General features: G+C 37.2%; 1 protein-coding gene across 1 annotated transcript in view; it reads right to left on the reverse strand.

Annotated features, from left to right (window-relative positions):
• LOC133837275 (aminopeptidase N) overlaps window positions 1–13,065 on the reverse strand; it is a 35,175-nt gene that overhangs the window by 13,905 nt on the left and 8,205 nt on the right. Inside the window, 2 exon segments of the mRNA XM_062267972.1 lie at window positions 7,683–7,718; window positions 9,037–9,711. Coding sequence (XP_062123956.1) covers window positions 7,683–7,718; window positions 9,037–9,061 — 61 coding nt within the window. The 5' untranslated portion in view covers window positions 9,062–9,711.

A 13,065-nucleotide genomic window follows, 5' to 3' on the forward strand; every position in this document is an offset into this window, starting at 1 on the left:
CTAAATACATGCTCCGCATCTCAGCGACCTAAGTTGAAGTTGCCTGTGCCTCTGCCTGTCGGCAACAAGTTGGACACTTTGTTCGGTCACTTGGATGGCTAATTTGCAAATTAAATTAGCGCTCATTCCCATTATTAGCTGGCTGAAAATGACGGCATGACGCCACCCAAAATGCAAACATCGAGCGAAATACCGAAAAAAAAACAAAGCCATCGTCAGTTATCAACCTGGCTCATTGTGCCAATTTCATTAGCTTTGCGAACCGTGAGACTGCGACTTGAGTGGGGCGGGGGAGTTTGGCGCCACAGAGAATTAACTCGCCCACAAATAAAAAATCTTTTTTTGCATGTCGAACGAAACGTGGCTCAGAAAAAAAGCCATAAAAAAGCAGAGTAATAAAATGTTTGGCAGCCAAATGGAATTAAGTTCGTCTTTTTGACGTTTGCTTCTAGAATGCTTTTATTAAACCTTTTAAATCATAAAAAGTAGGCAGGTACAACGTGGCGTATGCGCAATGCGAGGCAATGACTGCCCTGAGTCGCTGACACTCTAAACAATTTCTAAACAATTCTTAGTTTTAATTAACAATGTCACGATATAAATATTTAGCTATGTAAACATATGTTGTAACTTATTTTTTATTTAACAAAATTTTTCACTGCGTTACACGCAAAAAAAAACAGTACAGCTAAAATGCTTTTTTGTTCGACTCGACATGCAATCTTTGCTGATGAGTTTGCGATAAATCTGAAATTGTAACAATTAATTAAAGTGCTTTACAATTTGTCGAGCATTTTGCAATTTAGCTGGCTTGTTGCTCAATCACAGCTGCGCTTTGCATTCAAAGTTGCCAGCAAAGTTGCCAAAGTTATTGCCTTTTGTCTTGCGAATTTATTGCTAAATGAATTCTATCGCTTTTCTATTGAATACTTAATTCTGAGTTACTCCCAGTCAATAAATTGCCTATACACAAATACAAATTGAGTGGTGCTTTACATAAACAATAATCATTTCAGAAGTATAATTAAATATACTTTGTTTAATGCGTCCTTCGCTGGCATTAAGCTGTCGCCTTACACGATAATTTGCGTGGTTTTATTTGCGTTAAAACATATAAATTAATATGTATGGCGCACAAAACGCACAAATTTCCGCCACACAAATTATTAGCTAATAGCACCTCGAATTTGGACATTTAGTTAGGGAAATATATTCTGACACAAATATACATATCGAATATAGTTTTATTTTGTATAATATAAAATCACAACGTGTTCGTTGATGTACAAAGTCAACAGCTCGTTCTGAAGTGACTTTAATGTGTCTGCCTGAACTTATAGGCTGTTTTTATCTAAAGAATATGCTTCACTTAATTTAATTTGCTAAGCAGAAAGATTTTTCTATCGTTTCCACGAGCTAGACAGCTGATAGTTTGTTTATCTGTGAATCTTTTTAGTAGCTTTAATGACTTAAACGTTACTAACTGACATATCTCTGTGGTCAGTTAGAACTGACAGATCGCGTATTTTATTTTTTAATTAGCAGATCGAACAGACAGCTGAGTTATCTTTAGAGTATCTGGTATAATATATTTGCCATAGATTAAATGTGCATCTTTTAGTCGATTTTATCAGCTAACCAGTTTAAGCTGAAAGATTAATATCTCAGTCTGTTTTCAAGACTCAATAAATTTAAATTGTATTATAATTTATTTCTTATTTAAGCAGTTCTTTTAGTTTATGACTTTAGAGGGTATCTCTCATTTGAAATTGGAAACTGTTTAATCATTGAATGTTTTGTGCTTAGTTTTTGCCATTACGGCATTCCATTTTTTTATGCTATTCATATAGGTAACAACACACACAGATTCATGCTCATATTCACGTAGCCTATAATCGAGTTTTGATTTGGCCTGCTGCCAAATTAGTTTCGCTCTCATTTTCACTCGCTGGCACTGACATTGTCACGCTCTGTACATTTTGTTGTCTTTTTGCTCTGCTCTTTGAAAGTATTTAGGTTTTGTTTATAGTGTTTTTTCTTCAAAATTTTATTTATAACGCTGTCAAATTTGTATGCTAAAAATTACTCAAAAATACGTGCGACATTTGCCACAACAACGAGTATGACTATTTTTTGCATTTTGAACTAATGGAAATAATACTCTTGGAAATTGCTACTTAGCCGTAGCGCACAAAGATAAGCGTATGTGGGTATGTGGGATTTGAATTTGGCCGGGTCTTTGATCCACACGCATGCCCCATTGGCATTGAGCCGTGTGATTTATAGCCACCATTTATCTGTTGGCAAGTCGCGCGAGTTTCTGTCGCGCTTAATTTAAATTTAATGAAGTTTTGTTTTTCATTCTTTTTGACTCTTAACTCCCCACACCTGCGATCAGGCCTAGCTCGAGGGCTTGTCAGTGTCCAATTTTGGCCCACGCACCGCGTGCACAAGAAACAACAAGAACAACATCAAAACAAACACACATAGAACACACAAGATTCGTTTTCATTATGACAATTGATTAATTGGAATTGTTTGCTCCGTTTGGTTTCCGTTTGCCAATTTGAAGCGGGACACCAATGAGTCAAATTAAAACAATTTCAATTCTTAGTGCGCCAATTAAACGATGGAAAAAGCTACTGGGCAAGAAGGCTAGAAGATACTCTCTTAAATGTTCGGGGATTAATAAAGAAAAAATACTTTTCAATCAGACTAAAGATCATACTTGTTAAACTTTCTATTACGAGTATAGAATTGTAATTGTGAGTTGGTCTTTAACACAATTTATGGTTAAGTCAGACGCAGGTGTAAATTTATGTTAAAAAAAAAATTAGACTAGAGTTCAACTTAAGCTTTTCTACTTAAACAAAAATTTAAAGGAACATGTATTATATTCGAGTACAATAGAGTATTATTGTTTGGAGAAAAATGTACTTAGAAATTAGCCAAAAAAAAAAGTTTCCAAAAAAGTAAATAAATAAATATGAAATACTATTTTTCAAGAGCTCTTGATGTTGACTGTTTTAATTGTCATATACATATGAACAAAATAGTGTGGCATTCATTTAAAACTATACCAACTTAATATACCGCAAACGTACAAAAAATATATAAAAGGCTATTTTGGGTAATTGATACATTGCTACATATACCATAGCATAATAATATACTAATATACCATATATGAAAATATACTAAAGAGTGCAAAATATACTAGATTGTCAAAGCAACTAAGATTCTAAGTAAGCAAGCGTTTTTGCCGATATAAAAGTAATTCTTTAATAACTTCTGATCATCTCCCCAAAAATCTAGCTTCAATCTTAATATATTTAAATAAACGTAAAGTACTATTCTTGAAAAACTCTTGATGCGAACAGTTTGCATGATGCTTTCTTCAATAACTTCTGCACTAAATTTATACTATACTGCAAAAAGAAGCAAAGTAGCGATCAACCTGCTTTCTACTCTGAATAAAAGTAGAGTCAGAGTATGCAAAAAAGCTAAAGGAAAGACCAACCCGCCTTTCAGTCAAGTCTTTGCAAAACGGATACAGATCGCAAAGTTCTGCGTGGGCTTGTCACACAACTTGTGCTGAACTGTGTCTTCCAATTTGCTGTCACATGGTTTGCTTTGGCTTGGCTTACTCGTACTCGTAACTATGCACAGCACATCCATATACAAATGACGGGCATTTGTTCCGCATTATGACAAATGTTCGCCACGTTCCGCGGCGTTCTTAATGCAACTCAGGTGCATAGATCGCTCAGTCGGCTCCTCCGATTTATCTATTAGAGTGCAATCGAAGAGTTACGTGTTGGCCTGTTGTACATGCGGGGGGCAAACTGATAGCATCGCTGATAGTTCGCCTTAAAGTGTTTTCAATGTTCGATTGTGACGATGCATAACTCACGAACTGGCTGCCGGCTTTGTGCACTTTTTTTTCTTTTGAAGCCATAATTCTAGCCAATTTTGGTCAATTTCGCATAGCAAGCCTCGAGCGCAGGCAAATCATTTGAATACCCTGTACACTTTAGGAGAATGGAATGATGATTTGTGGCCACGAGGAATTATTTATGATTTATTTTATAGGGTAGCTGTGAGACATGTTTATTTTTAGAGCTTTGCCTTCGAAATGTTTGAGTTGAAATCTACAGCGAAAAACACTTAGCCCCGTTAACTCCGTCAGCCATTTAAATAAATTATTTAATTTTATTATTGCTGATAAAGCTGCGCAAATTACGCGAATAAAAATGCTAAAGATTTGACTACCAGTCGCTCTCTTAAGCCAGCGAATTACAACAATTTCCATTTAACTGGATATTTGAATGCAATCGAAGACAAAACACGAATAATTTAATCATTTAGATATGCAAAAACGACTCGTTGCTAAAAAAATATCTAAAATTGGCTGCTGTGCGGAAAATTCGCGAAAACGTTTTGCAAATTGTCAACGCTGTCTTTCAACTAATTGTTGCGCATGCGCAGCATTTGACTCATAACATTTGCATATGAATATAAGCAAAAACAAATACCAGTATTTATTTGCTAAAGAGTTTCATTATCTGCACATCGAAGTGTTCATTTAGCAAATCGTTGGGCGTTGCACAAAATGTGTCAGCAGCAATTGGAGTTGAGTTGAGTTTGTGCCTAGAGCAAATTGCTTTTAATTGTGTGCAGTTGGAGCAATTTGCTGACGTCACATCAAAGACTTTGGCTAGATGGACGGCCAGGGACAAAAGCAAAGGCAAAACATTTACAGAGCCAATGCAAATAAATAGTTCACACAATGCCAATGTGAAACAAATCAATATTGCAATCGCAAAATGCGTATGCAAATCACGTGTGATGATGGAAGATGGAAGATCGACAGCCACTGACTGAACTTGAACTGGAAATGGAAAAAGGAATGGGAAAATGTGCTGAGCTCTGCTGTGTGTATTGTCGTCATTACGATCACCAATGAAAATTGACAGCTGAATGTTGGCATTGTTTCCCATATGGGAAAATGTGGCGCAACTAGGTGAAAATAGAAATGATGAAGTGCATTTGTGGTTGCATTTGTTGCATTTGTGTGTGGCACAATCAACATTCATAACTGTAAACCATTTATTATCATTGAGAAGCTGTCACAACTCTTTGTCGCCCAGCTTCCTATTACAATTGATCCGCTTTACTTTTCTACATTCAATTGTCAGTTTTCTCTCTTGGTTCTTGGGTTTTTATAACACTTTGACAACGGCAACTGCTGATGCAGATGCATTTTTCGTGTCAGGTAATCGAACACCTCACAAATGAGGCACTTAAGGCATTCAAAATCACTTCAATTGCCTGTCGACTTGTCCAAAAGCAGCTCGAGAATGCAGCCTAAGAGTATTAAGTGCTAACGAAATACCCTGTAAATAGTTTGTATTTCTAATTAGTATTTCTGGTGATTGAAGAATGATCAACTTATAGATTCACTAACTTCCTTTAGAGTCGGATTATTAATGGACTGACTGAAAGCTTGGTTAATTGACAAACACGCTAATTTAACAGCTGATTGATTGACTGAGACGTGAGTGATTGATGGACTGATTTACAGATGTACAGCATAGCTAATTAAATAATTAATTGGCTGATTAAATCGACATTTAACTATACATAAACATGCGAAAGAAAATTGTAAGTGATTGTTTGATAGTTTAATTGCCAGACTGCTAAATTGATAACTCCTTTTAATCAGACTTGATAATACACCTTAAATGTGCTGATTATAGGGTATAGAAAACTGGTTATGATAGCTCTATATTGAGTTGGCAATTACTTGAAGTACAAATACGCATTTGTGTATCAAAATAATCTAAAGGTGTCAGAATTAACGCCTCGTTGTCACGTGGATTATGCAAATCCCAAAAGCGATAGCTTATCATGCCCAATTATGTAGATAGCAAGGAGACAGCTGACTGGCGAGACTGGGCATAATATATAATTATAATGCTATATATTCTAAGGTCAAGTTGAAGACTAAACAAACAGCGCAGCTGATGCTAATAAATTGTTGCTAAAAATTGTTGTGCTCCCCTCTTGGGTTGGGTTCATATCTGTTTGTTTTAATGTTGTCGTCATCTCGCGACTAAATTTACATATCCAAAGGCCTATATATACCCCCCGAGATACGTAGATGTGTATTTCTGATGTGTGTTTTGTTTACAGTTCAAAGCACTCACGGACACAGGGTCAATGTAAATTGTTCGAATGATCCAAGCATGTCCATGCTTCAGTTTTGGTTTCAGTTTCGGTCTCGGTCTCGGAGCAGCGAGAGAGCGGACAGACACTATAAATTATTGTGGCATTTAATTGCGATTTGATATTTGAATGTGAGTTATAGTCAGTTGAATTACTCTCCGATACGATACGAAATGATGTTGATGATGGCATCAGAGCAGAATTTGTTTTTCATTTGTTCGAAATGTGCGGGTGCCTTGTTAATGTCTTTTTATTTATCAAATATTTTTTGAAAATTAAATGTCTGTGTTTTTCTCACACTCTTTTCTCAGCTGCAGCTGTGTGTCACTGTAAATGTTGACATTAACTTTTTTATGAGCACATTTCACACATGTCTTCAAGGTCTGATCAACAGGTTTACGCGCTTATCAAGAGTGACATTAACGCATGAGTAACGAAATGAAACGAAAAGAAACAAATTCAGTCCGAATCCAAAACCATGTTTCATAGCAAGAGCAAGAGCAAGTTCAAGGCTTTCATCTAAAAACTCATGAATCGATTCGATTGCGAGTTTCTTTTTTTGTTGTGTATTCAAGTCAAGCCCTTTTTCGGCTACACAACAACAAATCCAGCAACGAAGCCGGCCCAGGTTATTTATAGTGATCTTCAGTCTGCCAGAGACCAACACTGAGAGGGAATTCTGAGAATCAAATTCAGCAAAAAAGAAGCCATTAAACTTTAAAGGCGCTTTTGCGACTGCAAAATTTATCTTCATTGTGTCGCGGGTCGCAAACAATTTGAAAACGTGATCAAGATATATAGACTGGTGATCCTTGAAAAGATCTTTCTCTCTCTATATCTCTCTTTCGCGATCTCTCGTGTCTTGCATGGCCGATGACATCAGCAGCGTTGCCCCAAATTGCCTGGAAAACATGCTGATGCAACAGTTGTTGTCTGTTGAGATCCGTGAAAGACGTGCCTCAAATTGTGCATTCACAATTCACATTCGCAATTCGCATTCTCTGTACTTGAGGTTTGACATTGCATCAATCGTTCAATTTATGATGACATAGATCTTCCTCTTGTGAGCATTTATGACAGTTTCACTTTGTTGTTGATATGAATATTTATTGTAAATAGTTCCTATGTTATAAGGTTTGCCAGTGGCCTTAAATGGAATGCGCTGCTGATTGTCTGTTATTTAATAATCAGCTTATGCAAATAATTCACATTGTGCTGTCGCAGACTTTTTACAGCCCTAGAAGAGAAGCAGTTTCTAATGTGGGCGACTTAAAGTGCTGCTAATAACCGGCTCGAAACTCGTCCATCGACTTGCCACAGCTTCAATTGAGTTTTAGTGTCGTTCATTTGGTTTAATGACCCTCCCCGAATCATATGTTTGATAGTCGTAATTGGGTGCTGCACTTAACTCTTGTCAAGATGCGTTATTTGTGGCTGTTGCTATATCAATTTACCTGGACTTTCCACGCCCATTATGGCATCGGAATCCTCTGTGTGGCATGAAAAAGAATTGGCATTTTTTCAGATGATGTCAGCTAATTTGTAAATAACAAACCGAAAACATTTTTGTGATACAAAAGAATAGCATTAATTTGATGCATGCAAATAATCATGATGCATGGATGGCATCATGGGGCGCTGACTAACGGCCAATTTGGTGTCACTGTGCAAAAATACTCGCTGCTGATGTATCTCTTGGCAAATGCAAATAGATTTTTGGCATTTTTCAAAGTCAAAAATTGGCAAACATCTGTTGTGTCTTCAGCACACAAATTCTTGAATGAAAAGGTGAGCATGAGATAATACCCAAAATGTGTAAGCGACAAATTAGAATGGGAATATATAGAAAATAAGTAGCAATGCTGCAGTCGAATGTGCCCGAGTGAAATATACCTGCTATCCATTTTCAATTAAAGCAAAAGAGAGCGGTATTATTTTACAAATATACAAAAAATATTTAAATATGCCAAAGACTTTATTTGGTATATTGATATACTATTACATATCAAATAGTTTAAAATATATCACATTGCTAACTAAAGCAACGTACAACAGCAGTATCTAGGTGTTCATATGGACACACAGACAAAACCGCTATCCATTTTCTAAAAATATACCGGACAACTACTAAAATATACCAAAAGCTTTATTTGGTATATCGATATACTGTCTATGTGTTCATATGGACAGATAGACAGACACGCTATCCACTTTACTAAATTATACCAATTTAATATATCAAAAAATACCGAAATATGTATGCTGAAGACTTTATTTGGTATATCGATATACTATTATATTCAAATTATATAACACAGCTAAAAATATACGACTAAAGCAACCGACATCAGCAAGATCTAGGTGTTCAAATGAACAAACAGACGGACATGACAATATCGTCTCGGCCTTCTACCCTATGGGTAGCGGGTATAACAAGAATGACCGCAAGCCTGGACTGCAGCAACAATGATGTATTTCTGACTCTTTAGCCAAGTTCTTAGTGATGTGAATGATGTGTTTATAAATAAACCTGCTAAGATGCTAAGTGACTAAGTGCAACTAAACAATTGTTGAAATGGCGTCATAGCTGCACAGAGAAAATAACTATAAATAAAACTGTGCAAGACACTTAAGAAACAATGCACAAATACGAAACGTAAACATTTCATTTTTGCAATTAAACCCAATTAATTAGCAAACAGAAAAATACACTTTAGTTTGCCAATAGGTGCAATTGATAAATAGAAGGAAATCAAATGTGGTAAATTTGTCGGTTAATGTACTCCTCGTATCGTTTCTCTCACTCACCTTCGTTTACGTAACCGCCCTCCATGGTGCCGAATGTGTACACCTCGTTGCGGCTCCTTCTCCGGTTGTTGTAGTTGTCTTTGAACACCTTGGCCACGACCTACGTTCACACGTGCTCCCAGAAAATAGAAAATAAGATGACTGCAACAGTATCGAGTGGGGGAACTCGAGAGTGAAGTGGAGAATCTGGAATCTGGGCGATGTAGTCGACACCTCGATGATGCTTATTTATTTTTGTGTCTGGGCCTGTCTATGGCTATTTATTAGAAAGTATTTTTGCGATTGCACAACGCGTTGCAGCCGTTGCACAGAAGAGAACACACACTTGAAATATTCTTGCCACCGCGCACTTTATTTTGGTTATGGAATTCGAATGGTATCGAAATCAGAATCGAAATTGCAATTGGAATTGGGCAAAAGGCATTTTGTTTATTTTCTTGATGGGCATCTTTTTTGTGTGTGCTGTGCAGGCGTATGTCTCCAGTTTCGTCCCACTGTGCCGAGTGCGGAAATGTGTTGGAGAACTTTATCTAGCTATTGTATCTGCAGAACGTAGCCAGCTACTCTCTATGGCGATTCTGATGAATTTGCATGTGCTTGTGGCAACTTGGCTTGAAGTTGGGGTTGGGTTCTTGTTGCTTTGCTTTGGCCTCCTATAATACTACTCGGTGTTGCCTGCAAAAGAGAGAGAGACAGAGAACGAAGAGAAGATACATAAATAAACATGCTAGAAAAATTGACCGTTGATAAATGTTAACCCCAGTTTGACCCGCTTCACTGAGATTGCTGCAACATGGGCAGGGCAAATACACTCAAGATGAAGTCCACTAGATACTGCTTAGATATAGAAATACATATATTTGCGCATTGCTGCTGACTGACTCTTCTAATTTTGGAGCGCGTTCTGACATTTGTCTGACATTGCAAAAAGTGCAGCTGCATTTCGAGAGAAGCCCTTGGCAACCAATCCACAAATAAACAAAAATGATGACACAGATGATGATGATGATATATGAGTCTCTTTTGGCAATCCTAATGTGATTCACATTAGACCTTTTCGGGGGCTTTAAAAGCGAGTCGGCTTGCCGCTCGCTTGACTTCTTGGAATCCCACTTATGGCTTGTTGTTTGTATATTTAATCTATTGGTAAATACTTGTTGGGTACTGCTGATGTCATTATGTCAATATTTGCAGCATAAATTGAAAACTAATTTGGACTGCAAACAACTCGCGCGAGATTTTCCTAACTGAAATCAGTTGTTGTTTATTTGTTTGCTTATGCTGATGTTGATGTCGATGTTGATGTTTATGTTTCGGTTTGTTGTTGAGTCAACGCTGAAGCACCACAACAAGTTCAATGCCAAAATTGCCACCCTTGACAATGGCACCGCAACAATGCTAATTACTCTCACTTGGCACACATACTTTTTGGTTATCACAAGCTTCGACGATCGATAATGAAGACGAAGACGATCGAGAACCGCACGCGATCAAAGCTGCCGGGGAACTGGCTGAAGAAATGAAAGCCGGAAACAAAGCGCGAGCTGAAATTGCTTTACCAAACAAAAGCAAACTGCTGAATTTATGCATACAGAAAGATATTGTAATAAAAAAGACAGAGAGAGAGAGACGAAAGAATGAAGTGGTCGCTGACAGAACGTTGACAATGGTTCATCAATGGATTCATACTTGACATTTGATTAAGACCCCCAAACCGCGACTCCCCCCTAATGCCAAAAACGCAGCTCGCGTCCACTTTCAATTTTTGGGCAGTTTGTTCGGCTTTGATCGAATGGGTTGCGCGGCAAGCGAAACGAATTTTAATTGATGCCACAGACCACAGACAGAAGACAGTCGACAGTGTAGACAGCAGGCAGCAGAGAGTAGAAGACTGAAGACGTCACTACTCACCACATTTTGTATGCTTCGACTTGTATTTATTTATTACAAGGCATAATTAAGGCGGCACTTGATTAATAATCGTTGAACTCAACGTGACCCGCAGCCACAAATGTGCCACGCCTTCTAATTCCCTTTTTATTTTTTTATTATGCATATAAATGGACCAGTTACAATTGTTTGTCGTTTGTTTGTAACTATTAGCGCAGCATTATGCGTTTTTAATAGAACTTTATTGGGTTAAATCTGTGGTGGCAATGCGACAATCACTTTAAAGTAACCTCCATCGAAATAAAATCGAAAGCCCTCGGCAAACAATTAAAAGATGCGACAATTCGATCAATTGAAATTCTCTCTCTCGTGTTCATTATTTATGAGTGTAAATATTTGAAGTTAAGAATGGCCTTCCCTTTTTTTTCCCTCAGCTTAATTCAATCCAAGTGCCATCAATCAAAACTACAAATTGGTCCCAAGGAAGGGTTTGTGAGTTGGGATAACAGAATGTTTTGCTGCAGTGTCGAGTTAATTGCCAACACAAGTTTCTAATTATGTAATTGTCAGCGTTGTAAACTCTGTTTTGTTGCCTTGGAAAAGGTCACCATGACTGTGACAAGGGTTTTTTTTATGTATTTAACATCAACATCAATGTCAACTCCGCATGACAAACAGAAAAAAGTGCAGTCAACTTTAACTCAAGTTATTTGCTATAAAAAAAAAGAACTAAATTTAAAGCAAACAATGGCAGGAAATAAATGTTTTACAAGCGTTGGCTTGATTGATTTCTCACCACTGTGAAATAAGTTCAAAGGCAAAGTCTGAAGCTGTTTCAGTAGGTTAATAAGTCACTGAAGTGCAGTAAACAAATACGATTCATTTTCGTTTCGAATTTATTGCCCATGTCAAGCAGATGATTATATGCTGAGTTTTCGCATATAATGTATCTTTGTTTATAGCGCTGGTAATTGGCATTTTGTCAGTGTTCTCGACGCCCACCAATAAGCGACGAGTTAACCACGACCTGTCTCGACACTCGGCACTCAGCAGGGGCACATTACGTATACGTATATTGAGCGCAGATCATTAGGCAGCTAGACGACCACAAAAACCAATTGAGCTCGCTTTCAGCGGTGTAAACAATAGAATGAAGCAGAAATACTCGCCAAAATTAATAGCGCCAGTGTCTGTGTTGTTTCGATCAGAGCGACAACGACGACGATGACGACGTCATCGTTGTATGTCACTGTCACTGCGGGCAGCTACTGAACAGTGAAATAATAATACGTATATTATACATTCAGTCAGTCAGTCGGACATGCTTTATTGTGTGTGCTTTTTTTAGCCGAAAAAAATTCATAAATCTATTGAAAGTAAATAACAAAAGTGGGTCAGCCTTAACATAGAAGCAGTCAGAACGCTTTTGAGGTAGTCACAAACCAAAAAAAAAAAACACATCAATCATCATAGCAGAGCAATAATAGCTAACTAGAAAGAGACCGGCAAGAACAGAATAACATAATACAAAAGTACTACATAAACTTGAATTCAATTTGGCGCCAAGAAGCAGATGAAAACTTTTTGACTTCTTATTTGTTTTGTTGTCAACTAATAATAATGACATAAGCGGTCGTTGCACGTGGCGTATGCTTAACATTTAATTGCTCTCCACTCGTATTGCCTTAACGAGTGGCCATAAAACCAATTACGTTATACGCATAACATTCTCTGTAGTTGTGAGTCACAACAAAGTTCACCGCACTTTTGCGGCGCCAAATAGAAAAAGAGCAGTCGTAATAGAAATATAAACAACATTTAATTCCGGTCGGTGTCTTTATTAAAGCTTCAGAAAAGTCTTTCTTTTGGAAAAACCTAAACGTGATGCAAATTTATATACAGCGAACTATCATCAAACGTTCAATAACTTTGAATTGTCAAATTAAATAGTTATTGTTGAAGCTCGTTTCCAACGAAAAACCCTACAGGAAAAGTCAATACGTGCTGCAAATTGATATGCCATTAAGGCAAAAAAATATTTCATTCACCGTCATGGGTCTTTATTAACTTTGAATTGCTTAATTAAATTGTTATTGTGGCTTTAAACACCCACATCATCAATATCAATGCTGACATCAG

Source organism: Drosophila sulfurigaster, chromosome 2R (assembly GCF_023558435.1).
Source record: "Drosophila sulfurigaster albostrigata strain 15112-1811.04 chromosome 2R, ASM2355843v2, whole genome shotgun sequence".
NCBI lineage: Eukaryota > Metazoa > Arthropoda > Insecta > Diptera > Drosophilidae > Drosophila > Drosophila sulfurigaster.